Source organism: Canis lupus, chromosome 4 (genome assembly GCF_048164855.1).
Source record: "Canis lupus baileyi chromosome 4, mCanLup2.hap1, whole genome shotgun sequence".
NCBI classification, from domain to species: Eukaryota; Metazoa; Chordata; class Mammalia; order Carnivora; family Canidae; genus Canis; species Canis lupus.
Genome location: NC_132841.1, coordinates 42147084 through 42169885, shown reverse-complemented (window position 1 = coordinate 42169885; position 22802 = coordinate 42147084). Strand labels below are relative to the sequence as shown.

General features: G+C 49.8%; 1 protein-coding gene across 3 annotated transcripts in view; it reads left to right on the top strand.

Moving 5' to 3' along the window:
* KCNIP1 (potassium voltage-gated channel interacting protein 1) overlaps nt 1-22802 on the top strand; it is a 339153-nt gene that overhangs the window by 107001 nt on the left and 209350 nt on the right. Inside the window, exon 1 of one of the 3 annotated variants that reach the window (XM_072824192.1) lies at nt 21197-21571. The exons of 1 other annotated variant lie outside the window; for it this stretch is intronic. In XM_072824192.1, coding sequence (XP_072680293.1) covers nt 21511-21571 — 61 coding nt within the window. In that variant the 5' untranslated portion in view covers nt 21197-21510. Of the gene's footprint in view, nt 1-21196; nt 21572-22802 lie in introns of those variants that run through there. One more of the 3 variants, XM_072824194.1, reaches the window with a different exon arrangement.

The following is a 22802-nucleotide window of genomic DNA, read 5'->3' as shown; positions in this document are numbered from 1 at the left end:
ATTGAGAAAAGTGCCAAGGTACCTAACAAACCAACATATATTTAATAGAAGAAACAAGATCATTCATATTGGCAGCTATTTAAAAAAATATAAAATGAAACTGTATCATGTTCACCATGTTTTGTACAATTTAAATCAACTTTTTCTCTTTTGAGCTTCATTAGGAACTTATGGCCCTTCACAAGAGACCATGTGCTTAAATTAATTATAGTTATCAATCTCATTTGATGCTCAAATTACCAGAGCCTGACTAAGTGGAAGCCTCTTTAATCAAGCTTTTTGGTCCTTTCAGAGCTAACCGGTGGCATTCTGAAGAGCATCCTTACTTTCTCTGCACAAAAGGAACTTCCTTCCTACCTAAGGTGACCCTCCAAAGAGCTCTATTTCTTTCACTGGGGAAAAGTTATTAGAGTTAAAATCTGAGCATCAGGGGGCACTTGAGAGTTGGTGGCTGGATATAAATGCTGCTGCTGCCGTGGTCTCTTTTAGCCACAGAGATGGGAAAAATGTTTAAAGTCAGGGAGTTCACATCAGTGCTTCCAATAGAACTATTGCATTGTTCATTTATGCTGTTCTGATATGAAAGTTTTAAATAGATTTTCTCAATGACATGCCAGTTTAGCCTCTCATCCAAGCTGTAAATTGTGCCTTACTTTTCTTTTGTCTTATATTCATAAAATAAATAGATATAAAATTTTGTATGTTTTTCATTCATCTGTAGTCAGTTGATTAAAGAATGTAGATATACGGTTGAGTCCACTTTAATGAAGGGTTAAGTAACCATAAATAACTATAACCATAAGTAAAGGAGTTTATTTATTAGGGATTTATATTATTTATTAGAGATACTAGGACAGAAAGAAACATTGAGATTAACCTCACCCACCTTCCATAATGATGGTTGTTTATAGTTGATTTTATAGTGAAAAGGCCTAAATCTACATTGGGGTTGTTTTCTGAGTAGCCCACATGGTCAGATGTGAAGTGCAATTGCCATTGCTTGCTTTTGAGCCTTTCTTTCTAAGTCTTATTCTTTGTTTATGGATTTAGTAAAGTGAATTTCTGGAATTCCAGTCTTTTATCAACTGCTAAAGCATTTTGCTTCTCTCCAACATGGTTAACAGAATGTTGGCTGTGGTGACGGGATGCTTTGCAATCTATATCTTCCACCAAGCGTGATGTATTGGCATTCCCTCTAGCAGTGGTATGTTAGGCCAATTGAGAATCTAGAAGATGTTAATGCTTTTTAAGAGAGTTGTTAGCAGGAAAAGACACTGTATCTTTTCACTGATTCCAGAGTGCTTGGAATCCACTCTGAGAAGAGGTCTACCATTGAGATAGCACAAGATACTTCCTCTGCAGTGCCATTTGTCTTCCTCCAACATTGCTCCATCAACCTGCCATAACTCTAAATGTTTCAGGTCAAGTTTATGTCCTTTCCCCAAGGAGGCCAAGGAAGGGTCGACTTTTAGCCAAGTATTAGTCAATGTTTATTAGCAGGAATAACAATAATTAAAACAATGGCCACCTTTTGAATCTCTGTTGAATGCCCAGCACAGTATGAGGCTCATTACAGTTATCATATCATAAAATCCTCATAAGAGTCCAATGAAATGTGTACAATTATTTGCTTCATTTTACCTTTGAAGAAACCAAGGATTGGGTAAGTGAAGTGATTTCTCAAGGACTCACAACTGATTAATCGTAGAGCTCAGAAACAGGCATATGTGATGTTGGTGTTTTCAGGAACCACACCTCCTGACAAAAACCATAGTCCCCTGAGATTCTGATATAATTTCTCTTTGCTGGGGATTCAGTAGTGATATTTTAAAAATCCACAGAATCCTGACAGAATTATGGAAGGTTTTATCTAGTATGCTATGAGAGTCAAGTAATGTCCAAGGCCAAGGCTGTCAGAAAGAGAGAGAGATAGAGGGAGGAGAAGGTGAGGGAAAGAGAGATTTATTAACTCCAAAATTATAATAGCTTCCAAAGCCCTCTCTCACCAATTTCTCCCTCTACTGACACAGCCTCAGTGACATTCATAGCCATATATTTGGGATACTTATTAGGAGAAGCATTTTGCTACTGCTGTCCCAATCTCTTTGTCCTAAAAGGTTTTATCTGATCATACAGTATTTCAAGTAGGCAATAACTAGACTCCATGTGACCCCTGGAGCCTTATTCCAGAGCCTAATTCTAAATTTAAAATATCAGATGGGAGAAATAAATTTTCTTCACTTTTGTTCAGTCTTATTTCCAAGGATGAATGGGGTCAAAAGGGGGTCTTGTGTGTGAAAGTCTGGACAGTGTGGGCAGTGACAATGTTCATTTGCAGGCTGTTGAGATGGGTATTTATTTGGAACTACACCTACTTAGGCCCAGAAATTACAGGTGACTGTTGGGTGGGAGCCAGCTGGGTCATGGGGGAAATAACTTAGGGCGACCCAAGGCTGGGAACCATCTGACTGAAAAGATGAAAGCCAGAAGCCACTCCAGGAGGAAATGCAACTTTTGTACTCTCTTGTGATCATCACTGGGATATTGCTCAGATCTGCCTAAGGTAAGCTTCTGAGTCCCCTTAAAATGCGCTGATCCAGCCTCTCCATCTCTCCTGTCTGCTACCATTTCTCTTGCTTTTTTTTCTTTAAAAACACCAACATTGTTATTTGGAGTTAGCATGCAAGAGGAAAGTACAAATCACTGCAAAACTCAGGCAAATGTCCGTCAATGATGATTTGCATGGGCCATGAGGTTCTGGAGTGATGGTTAGGATGACCCCGGAATCAGACAATCCTAGGTTAAATCCCCACTCTTCCCCTTCCCAGGTCAGCAGCTACATGTCTCTGAGCTTCCTTTTCCTCATTTGCAAAAGGATTGTAAAAGATACCTCCGTGGGATAAGATCTCAGCATCGCTAGATTCCTAAATAGGCACATTAGTGTCCGTTCGTTCTGTAAGTGCTTCTTGAGAGGGCACCGTGATGCTGAGGACTCCACAGCCCACCAAGCCCACGGCCATCCCTGCTCGCAGGAAGCTGTCAGTCTACTGGGCCCGACAGGCTATAATGAGAATGAGAACACCGCACTGAGAAGTGTAACATCATGCCTCCGGGAAATGCAAGAGGATAGAAGTGGGCGGTACCAAGGCAGCGTGAAATGGGGGTGAAGCTGCAACCAGAAGGGAGAACAGCCATTTCCCACCTCATCACTTTGCTTCCAAGAGAAACAAAAAGTTCTTAGATAAGTTCTCTGGTCCCCCAGTGGGACTTCGTCCAACAGGGGCAGCAGGAAAGCAGTCACTTCAGGCCAACAGACTAGTCAGCAGCACTCTGCCGTCACTTTCCTGCCCTGGCAGTCCTTTGGATTCACACAGACCCCAGTGGGATTGATAAACCCACTCATCTGAATCTCTCCTTCCGCACTCACCCCCTCCGGGGCCGTCACCGCGTCCCTGTGGCCTTTTCAAGGTGCACTCCTGACAAGCACTCTGCATCAGATCCCCAGGGGTTGTGGCAGCAGGATGAGTCACCTCACAAATATAGTACGTTTCCCTAGGGGGCGGCAGGGGGCGGAAGCATTTGTAGGATTCACCCTGCTTTAATAGATCATTTAGTGCTGTCATACATCAGGGAGCGAAAACAAGCCAGCAAGCTAACCAGGCATGCAGCCCCTCCCTGAACCCTGGTTGGCGACTCCTAGCCAGCACACCCCTCTGCCACATGCGTATCTTGGGGAGGCTGCAATAACTGGGTTCACAGGGCCTCACTCAGCTCCACCTCTACCTCCAAGGCCAGACACTCATTTTCTCTCTCAATCTCCTCTCTCTCTCTCCCCCCCCCCTTTCTTCTCCCTCCCTCTGTCTCTTCTTCCTTCACTCCATCTCTCTGGCTCTGGCTCCCTTTCCAGCTTCCTCCATCTCTTCCTCCATTTGCAACCCCTCACCCCATCACCCTATCTCCAACCATACCAAACAGGAGTGAGAGCTGATTTTTCACTGCCCTACAAAACTCTTGGTCCAGACAGGGCCCCTGGCCTTGGGCCTAGAGCAGAATCCCATCCTCCTTCCAGCGGGTGGTTCTGTTCCCTCCTTCACCACTCCTCCTTCCATATCCCAAAGCCAAGCCCACAGAGCCCAGCTCTGGACCCAGGGTCTGGACAAAGAGGGTGGCTGATGTTGCCCACACACATTCACACACCCCACCTTCAGGGTCCTGTGGATTTGCAGGGACTATTCTGGGAACCACCTCCAGGAATCTGCAAAGGAGCTGGGGCAGGTCTGAGTTTCCACGGGACCCACCCTCCGCCTCTCAGGGGCTGAGCCTCTTCTCCCTTCCTGAAGGGGCTGAGGAGGGGTGGGTGCTACTGAGTCTCAGAGGAAGGTAGGCAGCTTTTAGGCTTCCACTGGGTCTGGTACATGAAGGAGGAGAAAGCCAGGAGCTCAAAGATAGAACAGCTAAACCCTGCCCCAAGACCCACACCGTTGGCCCCACGCCCAGCCTCAGATCACTGCTGGTCTCAATTTAACTGAAAACTGACTGGACAGGACCCCCTGTGTCATTCTTCTAGACACAGTACCATTGCCAAGATTGGAGACAATCCTTGGAACAAAGAACAGACCCTTGGGATTGTCAGACCCCGAGCCAGGCTTTATCCCATATGTCTTCTCATTTACCTTTCCTCAGAAACCTAGAGCTAGGTACAGTGGCCTGTCCCAAACAACAAGGATGTTGAGTTTCAGAGAGGCTAAGTGACTTGAGCAAGTCCGTACATCTGGAAGCATCAAGGCCTGTCTAGCTCCAGTCTTCCCCCTAAATATCTCAACAGGCCACCTGTGGTCCTGACACAGCTGGGGGTAGGAGCAGTGTCATTGCTGTAATAGAGACCCAGGAACTCAATTCAGAACACCAGGCCCCAGCTCATTTAATAGATCATTTAGCGCTGTCATTGGCTGGGCAAGGATCCCAATACCATGCGCTTCTGCTGATATCCAGCACCCTGATTAGGCACCCAAGATACCACCCAATTGGCAGAGAGGTCAAATGACAGCTCCTGTCTTGCCCTCCCAGTTTAGAGGTTGGGCATATGAACTCAAGAGAGGCCACTGAATTTTGCCTTCTGAGACTGTACATTTCAAACTGAGCAACCTAGAACAAAAAGTAGTGGCAATGGATTTATCCTGAAGAGACCCTACTCATAACCATGACTTCTGGAATCCTGGCAGTTCCTGGATTTAGTTGTTAAGCTTCTTCTGGGTGTAGGAGTCTCCACACTCTTCTCATAATTTCCTCCTTCTGCTAAAGTTGGCCAGAGTCAGTTTCTGTTGCTTGCAACCAAAAATAAGTCTAACTAATATATCACTATCCTACAGGCAATAGAAAGCCATACTGTGATCATCAAGGCTGTTTATGGTCGGGCCTCCCTAACTTTCCCCGACCAGCTTCTTCCTACCTGTGCCTGCAATACCCCAAGTGTGCCACACTGGTTCATTCCTGCCCACTTATGTTCTATGGTTGTGCCATTTTTGTTGAATTAGTCCCCCCACTAGCAAGCATGTTAAATTTGAGATATAACTCATTTATTAGTCAGGGTTCTCAAGAAAAACAGGACCAATCATATTAATATATTGGTTATTACATATAACAGTATTATTTTTTTAAGATTTTATTTCTTTATTCAGGAGAGACAGAGAGAGAGGCAGAGGCATAGGCAGAAGGAGAAGCAGATTCCTCACAGGGAGCCCAATGTGGGACTCGATCCCCAGACCGGGGATCACGCTCTGAGCTAAAGGCAGATGCTCAACCACTAAGCCAGCCAGGTATCCCTATATAACAGTGTTATATATGAGATATATATATATATATATATATATATATATATAGAGAGAGAGAGAGAGAGAGAGAGAGGGAGAGAGAGAGAGAGAGATTTATTTCAAGGAATTGAGTCCCATAATTGTGAAGGCTGGCAAATTAGAAATCTGCAGGGCAGGTCAGCAGGCTGGATACCCAAGGAAGCGTCTCCAGGATATTGCAGCTCATGCCTGGAGGGAGAATTCTCTCTTCCCCAGGGGAACATCCATCTCTTTTAAGGCCTTCAACTGATTAGATGAGGCCCACCCACATTATGAAAATTAATTGGCTTTACTCAAGTCTACTGAGTCAAATGTTCATCTCAGCTAAAAATGCCTCTGCGCCAAAATTTAGACTGGTGTTTGACCAAGCAACTTGACACCGTGGCCTAGCAAGTTGGTACGTAAAATTAACCATCACAATTCACATATCATAAAATCATCCCACTTAAAACATACAACTGAGGGGTTTTTAGCCTATTCGCAAACCTGTGCAACCATCATCACTATCCTATCATGGAACATTTTGTCACTTCAGAAAGAAATGCGGCCCTTCAGTCACCCTGGTTCCTCCCTCCCCCAGCTCCTGGAAACCTGCTTCTGTATTTTGCACATGCTGCCTCACCTTCCTCCTCCTCTCCCTTTGCACACGTTTAGCAAATTTCTACTCATTGCTCGAAAGCCAGCCCTTCTGAAATCTCCTCCTTGACTCCAGCCTCCCTGAGACACTCCATCCCACTCAGAGTGAGTTAATCATCCCATCTTCTGTGTTCGCCAGTATACACGCTGTCTGTGCCTCCTGGCAGAGCCCTGAGCAAGAGATGTTAACTTGTTTCTCTTTCTCATCAGATCAGGCATTCCTAAACTGTGGCTGGCGATTTCAGTTTTTGAAATGGACCCCACATTTTACCCACCTGTGGGTGGGTATAGCTGTGGGTGTGGATGTGTTTGTGTGTGTTTCTGAGGTGAGGGGTTATAGATTCATCAGATTTTCAAGAATCCCATGAAGTCAGAAGTCACGACATTAGGGAGAGCTTCTCAAGGGTAGAGACAAGCTCATAGCTGCTCTAGGCCTCATGCCTGGTGCAGAGTAGGAGGTTTGCTCAACATGCCTGGGTGATGAATAAAGTACATTTAGGAAAAGGTCACTTTCTTCAGGGGCTTTCCATCATCATTCTCTGTGAAGCAGTTAAGAAGCAAAGCCAAATAACATATGGCTAAGTGTCAGAGGAAGAGGATAGATGTATAAGTGCATACTCATTCATCCATTCATGCAGTCACCCACTCCCCATTTATTTTATGCACCTACAAGGAACCAAGCCCAGTGCCTGGTGCTTGGTGCTCAGAGAAGCAAGCAGTCCCTGAAAGAATCAAAGGTCTCTGAATGTGGAAGAGATGGTATAGGAAATCAAGGAAGGCTTCTTGGGGGAGGTGCTACATGAGTGAAGTCTGGAGTGAGGAACAGGATTCACATGGACAGGATGAAGGCTTGAGAAGGGCATCCTGAGGGTGTGTGTTGGAAAGGGCACTCACGTGAGCAGATGCCAGCACAAGGCCCTGGATCAATAGTCCTTGTGGCGATGGGAGGACTTCTTAAGTCTCCGAGGGGTGATGGTGTAGAGAAACCTTCCTCATGTGCCAAGACGGACTGTTCGTAATGAGGTGTGGGGTGTCATTCCAGAGCCAGAGCACAAGGCACGGCTGAATGGGTAAAAATACTGACCCTGAGTCCGGCTGAGCCCTGAGCAGAAGGAAGATTTCATTAGCGTCAGAGGGAGGAAGGATGTGCCTGCTACCCCGGAGGCCTGAGGGCAGGAGGCTGGCCAGGCAGGGAGGGTGACCCCACGACCCCTAGTGGTGATTGAGCAGCCTGGGAGCACTGGCACTGAAGGAGGGCGAGACCCCACCCGTCACTTCAGCACTGACCCTGCAGGATGGAGGATGGCTGCCAGGAATGGACATTCTCCTTGAGATAGAAGAAGCCATGCTGCAGGAAGTGGAGATTGCAACTCTGTGGTCAGAGAAGGCATGAGACTGTCAGTGGCTGAGGGAACTCAGGCCAGGCCTAGAGCAGGGTGGCCTGGGCTCACAGCCTTGTGCAGGAGCCCCCCGGGCGGGGGCTGACCCTTCTGATCTCCCTCAGCACCCTGTGAAGGCCCCGGAGCCACCTGGTCCTTCCCCTTCCCCATCTTGCTTGACCCTGTTTCTTCCTCTCTGTCCTCTGCCCTCCCACACCCCTGCATCCCTGGGCAGCTCTGAGCAGACCACTCTAAATGAAGTGGGACGTTATTTGGGGCAGGAATGCTATGTGCAGAGCTGTGCTTGGTTTCAGAGTTTAAACGCCCTTCCCAGGGACCACTGGAGAGAGAGATGGAGAGCCTGGATGCGGTGAAGGCTCCCCCTCTGTTGCTGCTGGGAGACACACTGGGGGATGGTGCAGAACTTCTAGCCTCCAGAGCTTGGCCACTGAGTCCCATGCAGAGCAAATGGAGAACTGGGAGCCTCTGGTATGTGCAGACAGCCTGGGGTACCTGCCTTGTGCTGGGGGGTGGGAGGGAGGCAAGAGCTGAGACCTACAAGCCGAGCAGTTGGAAGAACGAGCTGAGCTACAGGATCTGAGGGCTGATCACCAGTCCCCCAGGGGGACCATTTCCAGCCTCCCCACTGAAATGGGAGAGGAGGGTGGAGGAAGGGCAAAGGCTTCTCTCCAGTACTTTTGGGTCAATGTTGGCATGTTGACAGCAGAAAGGATTTTCCCTTATGCCTGGCACTTTGCATGTATCTTCTCATGGATCCCTCACCTGTTTCAGATAGGTAGTAGAGCCTTCCACCCATGGGGATAGAGAAGTACAGGAGATTGGGGATTGAGGCCTTGAAGTGGTAGCCTGGGGAGAGGCCCCTTTTCTCCACAACGCTTGGTTTCCCCTGTGACCAGCACACCAGGCTCTGCAGACTTGTCACAGTCATCCAAATAAGAGACAGCCCATAAGCCCTGAGTACTGCTGTGTGATCTTGTTAGAGTTGCTCAGTCTCTCTGTTCTTGCTCTTCAACTGCAAAGTGAAGCCATCTGAAACCATCCATATGGATGTTGAACCTGCTCTGTTGAGAGGCCTCTAGGGCCTCCAAAGATGGGTAGGCTAATGTCCCTGCCCCCGCTGACAGCTCTCCGATCTTCCCACTCCCCACCTTGAATTTCTCGCATGGTGATGGGACACAGGGGTGTGGGGCGACAATAAAGGGAAAGCACAACGGAGTTTCTTTGTGGTGATGGAACAGTTTTGGTATCTTGATTGCGGTGGTAGTTACAACAACCTACAGATGGGCTAGAACGGCTGAGGAACACACACACACTAATGAATAGGTGTGACGCTGCTGAAATATGAACAAGGTCTGTGGATTATGCCAACATCAGTCTCTTGATTTTGATGTTAGACTATAGTTATGGAAGATGTTAACATTGGGGGACACCAGATGATGGGTGCAGAAGACCTCTCTGTACTATTTTTTTAGTTTCTTGTGAGTCTATCATTTTTTCAAAATAAAAAGTGAAAATATATTCTCCTATGGCCTCTCCTTGCTCTTAGCATAAATCCAAACTGCATCCAGGATGACAGACCCTGTGCAACCTAGCCTCCCCAGCCTGCTCTGGAACCTTCTCCCTTGTTCTGCTTGGCCCGGCCCCAGTGCCCTTCCCTCTGTGCTTTGAGCCTGCCCAGCACACATTCCCTCTGCAGGGCCTTCATGTCTAGTTCTATTACCCTAAATCCTAAGCATGAATAACTCCTGTCTGTCATTCAAATTTCAGAATCGACCCTGCCTCTCTCAGCAAGGCCTTCTATCTCAGGTTGTCCCCCTCAGCTCTCCCACTGTAAGGATTCCACCTCCTGGTACCTCCTTAGAGTGCCTATCACCAACAAATGTAACCTGATTTATTTGCTTCTGTGCTGTGCACTGTCCTGATGTCCCTTCCCTATGAGAATGGAAGGTACGGAGAGCAGGAAAATGGTCTGTCTTGGTCACTGGTATATCCTCATACCTACAACAGGGGCAGGTATCACAGATGGGTAGGGGATATGTATTAATGATCAATGGGTGGATGGATGGATGGATGGATGGATGGATGGATGGATGCATCATACCAGACTACATTTCAGCAGTGGTGAAGAAAAAAAAGAGAAGAGAAGAGGAAAGAAAAGGGCAGAGAAGAGAAGAGGAAAGAAAAGAAGAAAAGAGGAAGTTAATGCAGAGGTTCTCCACCAGGACTCCTACTATTATTTAGACATGCACACCCACCTCCCTGAGGCCTACTACAGGCCCAGACTACTCTGCTGGTCCCCACTCCTCAATCCAGTTCAACTCTCCTGTGCACTTACTTCTTCCTAATCGCCACCCTTCCCGATCACTAGCAAATCTGGTTTATAATATCAGTCATTTAAACTTTAGTCTGAATTCCACGTCAGTGCCAACTTCCTCCAGAGATTTGTAGTATAAACTTTACTTGATATTCATCTCGAGGGAATTTCAGTAAAGGGGAGGGAGGTCCATTTTGGGCACATTTCCTGTGCCTATTAAAGTTATGCTTCTTAGAAAGCCAAGAACAAATTCAGATCTGTTTCTGGAAGAGGCTGTGACAGCTGGGGACAACCTTTAGTACTTTATTTTTTTTTTTTTTTTTAAAGAGATTAGTTTCTTTTTTTTTTTTTTTTTTTGATTTTATTTATTTATTCATGATAGTCACAGAGAGAGAGAGAGAGAGGCAGAGACACAGGCAGAGGGAGAAGCAGACTCCATGCACCGGGAGCCCGATGTGGGATTCGATCCCGGGTCTCCAGGATCGCGCCCTGGGCCAAAGGCAGGCGCCAAACCGCTGCGCCACCCAGGGATCCCTCTTTAGTACTTTAAAATATGAAAGACCCTTTCCAGAGCCCAACTCTATTGTTCTCTCCCTACATTTCCCTAAGCAAACATCTTTCCCTCCCCTGGCCATCTGTAGAGTGGCATATAAAGTCCTTTACAGCTTTGAGTTGTATAACTCTAAGAAAGGGTACTATTCTGGGGAGAATAAGAGTTTTCGAGAAAATGTGCACATTCAGAATTAGAGCCCAGGGTGCAGGTCAATCCCTTAGCCACCCCCACCCCCACTCTAGCCGTTCAGTTGCCGCTGTAGAAAACAGCTATATCCCCCCCCCACCAACCTGGGCTTTCCCTCTCACCTGAGGGCTTAGCTTGGGGAAGTCAGGGCTTTGTGTGGTTCTGGCAGTTTGTATAAAGCAAGGCTTTTAGCAAGGCATTCCATCCCCTGCTTTCTGGAATATTAAGAGAATATTAAATCCCCTTCAGTTTAGCAGATCGGTGAGCTGTTAGGAGGCACCTCCTAGCTCTGGGCATGATAAAACGCTAGAGCAGGTTGCACACAGAAGCCAGGTGGCTTCCAGCCCTGGAGATGTTTCTGGATGACTCAGTTGCTCACTTCAATCATCTATCACAAGTTTATCTGTCACATGATGCCTGGACCTGCTTTCTCCAAAGTCTGTCCAACTCTAGGTTTGGGGAATCCATAAATGGGCACAGTGGTGCATGGCTGCTCTGGCCAGTGAGACATTCCCACGAGAGGAATTAGGCTGTGGCTCCGTGGAGCTGCTGAGGAGAAGGTCCCTGAACCAAGTCATGTGTTTACAGTGATGTTTGGCTGCCAGATTTGATTTAGTCTTCAAGACCCAGTGCCAGCGTCTTCTGCTTTGGAAAGCCTTGCCTGACTGCCCTCACCACCCCCACTCTTCCCCCAGGTTGAATCAGACATCTCTTCTCTGAGCTCATGTGGTCTCTCAGCTGATTGCTCTAGGCCCATCTCCCAGTCCTCAAATGGCTTGTATGTCACACTCTGTCCCCATAGGACAGGAGCTTCCTACGGGCCAGGATGGAGCCCACCTCACCTCTCTCTTCTTCTCTGCTACCACCACAGGACAGCTGGGGCAGAGCACGGGCTCAGTTGTGCTGGCGGATCATTGGAGGACCTGGCTGGGAGCTCATACATCATAGATGGCAGATTCCAGGGGTTGGCAATGTGGGAACCAGGCGAGGAGCCCCAGTCTCATCTGCAGCCTCCCACAGCCTTCCCTTACTCAGCAGCCTTGATTCGCAGCAAACTGCACCAGGTCCCTATCACACACCAGGCTCGATGCTCATCTGCATAGCATCCTCCATCCAGAACAGCCCTGAGCTGCGGGCACGAATACTAATGCAGCATGCAAATGCCAACCCAGAGAAAGAGAGCCCGGACTGTCAATGAGCTCCCCCAGCACCTGCTAGAGTGCCCAACCCCCTTGCTCACTACGGGCCAGCCAGGACAAGAAGGGACAACAGACACAGTCATCTCAAAGTGCCACTGTGGTCAAAGCAATGCCTCGTGGCTTCCCAGGAAGGGGGCCTCCATGCAAGGGAGTGGGAGAGAAGGCCAGACTGGCCTCTCAGGAAGGAGGCTCCCAGAGGTGCTCAGGAGGAAGGATGGTGTTCCTGTTCTCAGAGGTGCTTTATTACCCTTCCCGCCACTCCGACAGCTGCAAGCTAGGCCACCTGGGTGCCAGCTTCAGTGCACGTGGCCTGTGACCCACCATGGAGCCCTCTAAGCCAAGACACAGGCTCCTCACAGGCATTCTCCTCTGACCCAGGGCCTCATCTGGGAGGACCTCAAGTAGAGAACACCCCCTCATCCCACCTGTTCTTCCTGGCACTGCTCCCCCCTCCCCACTTCTTCTCTTTTTTGCACTGATCTCCTCCTCTTTCTTTCCTGAGTAACAGCGTGGTTTGAAGATAGACAGAAATGGGTTCCAACCCTGACTCTCCAGCTGTCTCCGGTTTTATGGCCTTGGGCAGATGATTTCACTTCTGCCTCTCGGCCTGCTAACGTATAAAATGGAGGAGAGAGCCGAGACAGGAGTCTTATGAGGAATGTTTACAGATAGCTAAGGACTTCGGGCCACTTCCTCTGGTGTGCCAGAAGCGCTACTTGGCTTGTTTCTTAAATTGCCAATCTTAATTTCTATTCCAAATTCCTACTCTTCGTGGGGGTGGGGGGCAAAAAGGAAATCTCAATAAACTCAGAAGAGCCCGATCTTCTCAGCATTATCTGATCTTCTGAGGGCTTATGAAGCATGGAGGTGTGGGGTGGGCTCAACCTCTGCTGTGCAGCCTATCGCCTCTCCAGGCAGGCAGCCCCAGGATGTCCTGCTTCCTGAGCATTCTATGCTTACTCTGCCATCCAGGTCATAGCTGAGCCCCCCACCCCCACCCCCGGCCTACAACCAAGGTTTACCTGCTCTTTGGGGCATGGTGGGCCATGGCCCTTGTGAGCCCAGAGGAGAGATTTCTCTCCTTGCCGGACTCCACTAGGAGAAACAAGTCAGGAGCCCCTTCTGAGCAAACACACACAGGCTAGTGGAATATGCACTGTCTATGCTGCATAACGGAGTGGCAGAGCCAGGAGGGGGACTTGGGGTCAGGTCCACTTTCCCAGACACTGCTTGGGAAAGGGACAGGGTCTCCCTGACCCCTGGGTTCCACCCAAGTCTGGAGTTTCAGTGCTCATGGTGCTTGGCCTGAGGTAGGTCAGGGACAAATCCTGTCTCCGAGCCCACATTCTTCTATGCCTTTTTTCAAACCAGAGCCTTTGTAAGTCAAAATTCAAGAAGGTGGCCCCTTCGTTTCTGTGTCTTATTGCCACAGGCAGTGAGTGCTACAGATCTCACATGTGAGGCAGGGTGTGTGGTCACAGAAAACAATAGAAGAAGCATCCATTGATACCTTGTACTTTCATGTTGCCTCATTTCTGCAGCTCTGTCCCAGAGTCAGCCCTTGGTATCAAGGCGACAATGACTTTTTTTTCTCCCTGCTTCCTTCCTTCCTCCTTCCTTGCTTCAGACTTTTTTTTTTTTTTTCCCTCTTCAGGCTCCAATTGTGGCAGCAGCCGCCTAGCTGGGAAGCTGGGAGCCAGCGCTGACAGGTTCAGCGGGCCGTGGAGGGCCAGGGGCGCTCATCTCTGGCATTATTACTAATCATCACCCAGCATGGTTGCTGTTCCTTCCCTCCTCCCCTGCTCACTTCCTCTGGGGTCTTCAGTTTGGAGAAGTCACAGAGGGAAAACAGACTCTGTGTGCATTCGCATTTCCATAGGCAGATGGGTATGGCTGCAGCCGCCTGGCAGAAAAGGTATGGATAGGAGCCACAACTGCCAGCCAGAGGGCCAGGACCCAGTGACCTCCCCTTGGCATCTATCCCTTGGCTCTAGGAAGCTACACCATACCTGTGAGTTCCTGGTGAATTGCTACCTCCCAGAGAAACAGTGCTGAAAAAGGAAGTTAAAATAGCCGCAGGAGGGCTTGGAACCAAGGGGAATATAGGATCTGGAATCAGACCACCTAAGTTCAAAGCCAGCTCCACCACTTCCTTGCTGTGTGGCTTTGGGCAGATCACTAACCTCTCTGTGCTCTGGTTGCATCATATATAAAATGGGAGATAATAACGATACCTACCTTAACGAAACAATTAATAGGACCAGGAACAAACTGGTACTTAGTGAAAATCCCAAAGACAATGGCTACCACTGTTAAGGTAATTATCATATAATCTAAGGAGAATAAAGGAGGGGAGTAAACATGCCAAACTCCTGCATATTTACCCAAGGAGATCATGGATCCATGTTCTGCAGACACTTTTGAAATTCTGTCCTCATTGCCCCAGCCATTTTAGTGTCACCACCATGGCAATTTTCCAGGGCCACCCTCACTCCCTCTCAGTCCTGTCTGCCCCGACTCTCACCTGCACTACCTGCAACTCCATCCATTTCTACCTAGTTCCAGTCTTGCTTTTTCCACCCCACTTCCACCCTGACCTTGTCCTCCTAGGTTGCTCTAGGTCCCTGGCCTTGCTGAGTCCAAACTTTTGCTTCTCCCAGGACTGTGTGGGGCTGGCCGGCTCAGCCAGAGTCCCGGGCTGGTTTTCTCAGTGGCAGACCTAGAGAAGTCATTCCCACTCTTTCATGGGGAAATCTGGGATGGGTTGTGAGTTGCTTACCTGCCCATTGCCCCCTTAGACTCTGAGTTCCCCAAGCAAGTGAGCATAAACTTCTGCAGCCCCAGAGACCATCTCAGGGTGTGATGGAACAGAAGGCACTCACTACCTTGTGACTGAATGAATGAATGAGTGAGTGAATGAAGTGTAATGAGGCTGTTTACGATGACTGACACCTCTCCCTGAGCCTTACCAGACATTACACTAGAGCCCTGGAATGCTTCTTCTCATGTAATCCTTACAACAGTCTCAAGAGAGAGGCACAATTATTTACACCCATTTTACAGATGTTGAAACTGAGACTCAGAGAAGTTCAAGTGGTACAGCTAAGAACTGACTGAATCAAATCCCTGATTATCATCTTTCCCCTGTTGCACAGAGTTTCTTAACTAGGTGTCCATGGATGTGCCTCGTGTGGGAGAGTCGTGAACACCATAACATTTTATGCAAGGTGTGAGTGCGTGTTCACACATGCATGGCTATTTTGGGGAAGAAGGTTCACAGGTTTCATTGGATACCTAACTGTTTGTTTGAACGTATTTGAATCCACCTCCCTCCCCACCATTCCTTCTTCTACGCAGCCTTCCATCCACCCCCAGAGAGCCATCTGATCAATTTCATGAAGTAGTGACCTTGTGCCTGGCCTAGGGTTGGCACCCATGACCCCTCTGGTCTCCAGGGCACATTATGTATGTTGCTTCAGATAATGTAAGCCAGGATGCTCTGGAATGTCATCCCCCCCCCCTTCTGGAACTGGGTAACTTGGAAGGGCTGTGCTGCAAGTGTCTGGGCTGTGTGGGTGGCTGCACTCTGTCTGAACTCATTTCAGCCCCAGGCAGAGACTGTTCCAGCACTGGAGCATGAAGGGGGAACCCTTGGGGCAGTGCAGCCATCAAGACACCCAAGGCAGAGCCTGTGACCTGGCTTCCCTGGCATCAGTCCTGCTCCCTGAAGGGTCACGATCAACCTTGACAGATGAGGCCATGCTTGATGCATATGGATGTGGCCCTGGGGAGGCACTTCCCAAGCCCAAGTCCTATTTCAAGATCTTTTCTTCCTCCTGGGAAAGTGGGGAAGAAGTTGCTTGCAAAGAAGACTGGAAGGGGAAACGGAAGAATGGAGTTAGCATTTTCTGAGCCAAGGCTGTGTTCTAGGCAGGAGACCCTCTGCCAGGCACTTTTGTAATCGTGATCACTTTCAGCCTCACCCTGCAAATGAGGTTGGTGGGATTATTCTGCTTGCAGATTTTGGAAATGGAGGCTCTCACACGTCAAATAACAGGCTTGAGGTCACAAAACAAACCCAGCATTTGCAACCTGATCTCCTTGACTTGAAAGCTATATCTAACTCCCTGCCTTCTGAGGATCTATACTTAGTTGTGACATAACTTTGTACTTTGCAAAAGGTTTATCTACCTGGCTTCTCTGAGCATCACCCACCCCACCTCATCCCAAACTCATCTGCTCCCTCTTTCTCCCCAGCCCGATCACAGTTTGTAATGGTAAGAGGATCTCATTGTCTTCAATCCTAGCCCACCATTTCCATGAGGACAGGACTCCTGCCTCTTTTTGTTCATTATTGGTCCCTTTCTTTCAAATGGTACCTGGCAGGTAGATGGTGCTTAATAAATATTTGTTGAATGAATGTATAACTAAATAAGCCCCAGCACAGAAATATGATAAAAGACATTTGCAAAGTGCTTTACCGAGAAATGAAGTATTTTCCCCTTACTTTATCTGACCCAATCCTCACACCAACCCTTGAAAGGACGGACCTGGTTCATGTTTCAGAGAGAAGCAACCCAGGCCCAGATGCACATTTAGTAAGAGAAGTGGGACCTGATCCCAGGGTTAAGTGATGGTGCCCTTTCCCCTGTCTTGATAATCTCAGCTTGAATATTTGCCAAACACTTAGGATGTCCTGGGGCAGACTAAGCCATGGTGGGTGGGGGCAGGGAGGGGGTGCCTGCTTTGCTTTCTAAAAACTCAGGATCTATTTGAGGCGGCCAGACTTATGCATGCAGAACATTTGGGAAATGGTACAAGACAGCAGCTAGCATAGTGCTGAATTGCACATAATCAGGTGCCAACCACATTCCCTTCCTTAACTAATCTGAGTCTTTTAATACCAGATGGGGACCCTGAGAATAGATTTCCTATGAAACAGATGAAGAGCAAAGATGGAAGCCAAGGGGAAGGGCTGTGGCTGACTCATTTCTACACCCCTCTAGCCCAGCACGATACCTGGCCCACAGCAACAGTGATAGTGGCAGTCCGTCCTCCACAACTGGCCACGCTATGTGCCAGGCACCTACTAAGGGCCTTACATCACCTCCAAGTCTTCACAGCAGCACTAAAAAGTAGGTGCTAATGTAGTCCTCAGAAGGGGAGAGTAGGGTTCAGAGAAAGTACTCATCAGGCTCCAAGTCAGTCACACAGCTAAAAAGCAGCAGAATCAGCATCGGAACCCAGATCCAGCAGCACCTCCAGATCCGTGCTCTTCATCTGACACTGCTGCCTCCACGTGTGACCTGCCCAGGCCCCCAAGGACGGAAAGAAACGTGGCTGAGTGAGTGTATGCCAGAAGAGGGGAGGGAGCAAACTTGGCTTGTGTGTTACATAGCCCAGCACGGGCATGCTTTCATCGGACCCCTCTGGGTCTCTAACCATTTCACCCCTTCCTCCCTGAACAGCCTTCCAGGGGGAACTTAAGGAGCCCTACATGGGTGTGTATGTCAGAGGGATGGGAAGGCCTTGCCTCCAGAGCTTTCTGAGGGCACGGACAGGCACCGTGGGTGTGTATTACTCAGCTCAGGCTGCTATTACACAATGCCACAGACTGGGTGGCTTAAACAACAGAAATGTATTTTTTCACAGTTCTAGAGACTGGAAGTCCAAGATCCGGGTGCCAACAGGGTGGGTGTCTGGTGAGAGCTCTCCCCTTGGGTTACAGATGGCTGCCTTCTGCTCCCTGTGTGCTCACAAGGCCTTTCTTAGTCATGTGTTCAGGGCTTGGGGGAACTCTCTGATGTCTGCTTTTATGAGACATTATGGACTCTAATCCCATGGGACCAAGACCTCATCCTTACGACCTCATTTAGCCTTAATTACTTTTTTAGAGGCTACATCTCCAGATACAGCCACACATGCGGGATGGCGGCAGGGGGGTAGGGGACATATGAATTTAAACATATGAGTTTCAAGGGGACACAAACTTTCAGTCCGTAAGAGGATAGGTGAGGGAGGGATCAGAGCTGGCCATGGAGCATGAGCTAGCTCACCTTCAAGGATAGAAGGAGCCACAGCCAGTGAAGCCCCAGTTGGACAGAGCTGGCACAATGGCCTTAGTGAGTACATGTTGGGGACAGCAGGACAAATCACCCACATGATTCTCTGCTCTCTGCAGCAAGTCTCCCAGAGGCAGGAGTGGGTCTGTTGTCATCTCTCTCTTGATGTGCTCTCCTCCCTAGATGTGTTCTTTGTTAGCCTCTCATGGGCAATGTCTGCTGCATCATATAGTGTGTGTGTGTGCATTTACCTTTCAATAATACCTACCGTGCAGGACACCATCAGGAACAAGGGAGCTGTTGTGCATATAAATATCTGGTACATGGTTGACATATGAATGAATAAATATTTGTTGAATAAATGAATCTTGGCTTGGAAGAGTGTGCTTCTTCCTTTGAAGAGCTAGGATGATCTGGTAATCACCAGTTTTTACTTAATAATTGAGTGAGCAAAGAAAATTAGTTCATTCATTCATTCATTCACTTGGCACAGACTGCACAGGGGGTTAAGTAGACAGTGTAGAGCTAAATCAATAGTGGTCCCTGCTCTTACAGAACCCTCTGTGAGGAGGGAGAGACGGACAGGAAAGGGACAAGGAAAACCAAGGAAATGACTTTTCTGATGGGCAAAAAGCCCCAAGTGCTGCAGGAACTTGGGGCAGGCACCAGTTCAGGGCCAGGAGGGGACTGCTGGAGAAAATGACACTTGAATTAGATGTTGAAGGATGGGCAGCAGGTCACCAGAAGGAGAAGGAGGTGAGGGACATTTTAGGCAGAGGGAATGGCAAAGGCCCTGAAGCACAACCCTAGAGGGCACCAGTGAGGTCCTGTTTGGACAGAGCCCTAAAGGGAGCACCAGTGAGCAGAGAGACTGGTAGATGAATCCAGGCCACAGAAGGGCCTCATAATTAATACTCAACGATTTGGACTTCACCTTGGTGATCTCGTTTTATTCCCACTGCTTAGGAGCAGCCAGTCACAAACTCCTCCAGATCTCTGATCTCTAAAACGGAGCAATTCATCTCTCCTCTCCTTTTTTCACATGGCAATGGGGAAGAAGAGGAAATGCACGAATGGCATCCTAGCTTTCTGTAAACTCTCAAGTGCTGGTCCTGGTCTTTAGGTAGTATGAAGATGAGCAGGTGCCTGACCCGAGAGGGCTGCACCACAGTCTCTCCGGCAAAGTCCCTCCTCTGCTCCTTGAGTCTTGGCCATCCTGATGGGACCTCTCCTGACCCCTGGCTTCAACCCCAGCTCCACCCTTCTCCAGCAAGGTGCAGTCTTGCTCCATCAGCCAGGATTCTAGTCCTCATGGACACACACAGATAAGTTCTGACTGGTATGAGAGCTGAAGCTTTGAATCTAGCGGGGCCTAGAGGAGGTCTCCCTGGCTCAGGAGTCCCCGGTGTCCTCACCTGTCGATAGGAGGTGGTGACACGGTCCTGAACTCCAAGTTCTAATCCCACATTCTGGCTAAGTCACTTCAGGCAAATTCCTCACCCTAGGTAAGCCTCAGTTTCTCTTTACAGTAATGATTAGACGCGATCCGTCTAACTCACAGGGCTGGAGGTGATGTGGGTTATACATAGCAAACGGCAATGCAAATAAAAGGGACAGATGTTATTAAGCACACCTTCCCTGTTGCACAAAATATGACGTGTTTGGATTTGTGAAAGCATTAAGCGCTGAATAGGTAAAGGAAACTACTCAGGGTCCCTGGCCAAGTATCAGGCCACCTTTGTCCCTGAAAGGGCAGCTAATGTGCTGGAATGAGGAGAAACAGTACCTGAGAGGCCCCGTAGGCTGGAATATGGCTATTTGCCTGTGTGGCTTTGAGTGTACGTGAATGTTGGTAACTCCAATGCCATTTCGCACTGTTTGTATGCCTTTGTGCCTCTGTGTTCCTGTGTCTGGATCTTGTGTGAGGTCCTGCGGATGATCCTATGAGTGTATGATGGGCTGAGCGTGTCTGTGTGGACTTGTGGGACTGTGCCTCTATTTTTTCGTGTGACTGACTACATGTATGTGTGTGTTTGTGAGCCCATATGTTGGGGGACCTGTGGTCTGCAGGCACAGTGTATACTGGGAACCTAGGCAGCTCCTACTTGGATGAGGCGTAGGTCCTCCCCTGGCTTTCAGGGAGCAGACCTTGCATTTCGGCATCACAGGATGCTGAGGAGAAGCCATGGGGGTGAACCCAAACTTTGCCCTTTTGCATGAGACGCTGAGATAGGAGTTGGGGTTCTGTGTGATCTGGAGTGAAAACTCACAGTAGGGAGACTGTTTCCCAAATTCAGCCATTACCCCTTCAGCACTAACTCACAGTCTACCCCATGACTGATGGTGAAGAAATTACTGTGGGGTCTGAGAGGAGGTGGGAGGGTGAAGGAGGGAGAGAGTGAGGGGAGAAACAAGAGAAAGCAAGGGCCCAAAGGGGCTCCTTTACCCTGTCCAATTCTCAGTCCGCAGAAGGTGGCCCTGGTGTTGGCGGAGCAGGGGGGACCCTTCCTCCCACGACAGCTCAGTTAGATGTGGATCTTCCGTCTCTCCCTGGGTGGCGCAGACTTTATTTCCCCCACCCGATGAATTCGGAGGGTGGATTAAATAAGATTTCCTTTAAGTCAGGTGAAATAGTGCATCGCACGCAGGGACACACACGCGCGCGCGCACGCTCTCCCGGGGCGGTCTGCGGCTGCCCCCCGAGCCCACCCGCCAGGCGCCGGCCCACGCGGGTCGGTGCGCCCCGGCGCGCGGCGCTCACAGGTGCGGGCGCGCGGGGCGGGGGGCAGCGCTGCGGCTGCGGCTGCGGCTGCGGACGCCCCTCGGGGCCCGGCCCCCGCCCCGCCCCCCGGTCGCCCGCCGGCCCGCGCCGCCGCCTCCTCCGCCCCGCGCCGTCCCTGGCGCTGTTCATTCATGGTTGGTCCCGGCCCCGAGAGCCCGCCGAGCGCCGGGAGCGCAGCGGGGCGCAGCGCGGCAGCAGGGGCGGGCGGAGCGCGGCTGGCTCGGGGGCCGGCACCGCGCGGGCTGCGGGCAGCGTCCTGGGCCCGCGGCGCGCGAACAGCCCGGCCCGGTTCCGAAGGCTCGCGGGGAGCGCCCGGCCGTGAGTCAGTGCATGTGCGGGGCTGAAGAAGGGGAGACAAGGCTCCCGGCGCCCCAGCCCCACGCTCGCTGAATACCAAGCTGCAGGCGAGCTGCCGGGTGCTTTTTTGTGTCCTCCTCCAATTCGGAGTAGAGGAGCCACACTGGTTTCTTTCCAGGGGAGGGCAGGGGCAGGGCGAGGGGTCCCAAGTCGCACACAAGTCTTCGCTGCCATGGGGGCCGTCATGGGCACCTTCTCGTCTCTGCAAACCAAACAAAGGCGACCTTCTAAAGGTAAGCCACCTCCTTCCTCCTTTTGTTCCCCTGACTGGATTTGGGGGTGCTGCATGCTGAGCTGGGGTGTACCACCTGCCTCCCTTGGCCTGGACCCTCCTCTTCACGAGGAGCAAGGGCAGGTTCTTGCAGCTAGAGGAGTGAGAAACCTGGCGGGAGGTTTGGTGTGAATATCGTGAACACGCAGAGGAGGGAGCCAGAGTGGGCGCTGGCCCCCGGCGTGGGGGAGCTCCCCTCTGGGGCTCCAGGTGCCAGGACACTCCTCCTGGAAAGCTCTAGGAGCAGAAGGGAGAGTCAGATTCACAGGTGGGGGTGACTGGATTGTCTGGGTGGAAATGTTGGGAAGCTCTTCCCATTCCCATGACGGCTGGCAATTGTGCAACTGTGGGCACCCAGCAAGTGTGCTCACACATTCACACACTCCTCCGGGTGACAGTGCTGATGCAGACCTTGGAGCCCATCATCAGGGAGAGTGCTCTGTCTGCTTACCCCAGTAAACCTCTGCAAGCCAAAAGGAATCACCAGCTGCCAAGCGGTAAAACTCCCAGGGCTCATGTCCTGGTGGCTGGGGGAGTCATTAGGAGCGAGGGTATCACACAGGGTGCTGCTGTGCTCTGGGAGCCGCTGTGGAGCTGAGGGCGCTGTCAAGGTGTGATGGAGCAGTGAGCTTATGTCAAGGATTAGAAAGCATGATAGCCGCTGTTCCCTAGCTGAGACATGCCCAGTCTCACCAGCGGGACGGTTGTCAAATAGGTCCATGTGAAGTTGGCGCTGACATATGTTGCGCCATAGGGGACTTATGCAGGCCTCCTCCCCAGCAGTGAGAAAGTTGATTATTGGAATGAAGGGACAGGATGCGGTTAAGAAGAAAGAAAATGATGAGTTTTATTTTCTTTTATTTGATGCTCAAATCCTGTTGTGAGTGGAAGAAAGATTTTAAGTAACCTGAGCCATAGACCTTCACATTCCACCACTGGATCTGGATCTCAGGTTCTGGTTATAGGCAGGGGCTGTAGTTCCCAACCTTTACTCTGGGTTGTGATTAGAACTGTAGTAAGGTATGGGTGGACCCCAAGGTACTCAGTGAGTCTGCTCTAGGACTTGCTTGGTCTCTCCTGACTCAGTGGGCAAATTCGCATCTCAGAGTTCCCCATGAGTAGCCTGTCTTCAAGGGGTCCAGGCATCTGGCCCAGCTCCCAGAGATATCAGTCTGGGTGAGCAGTAAGGAATG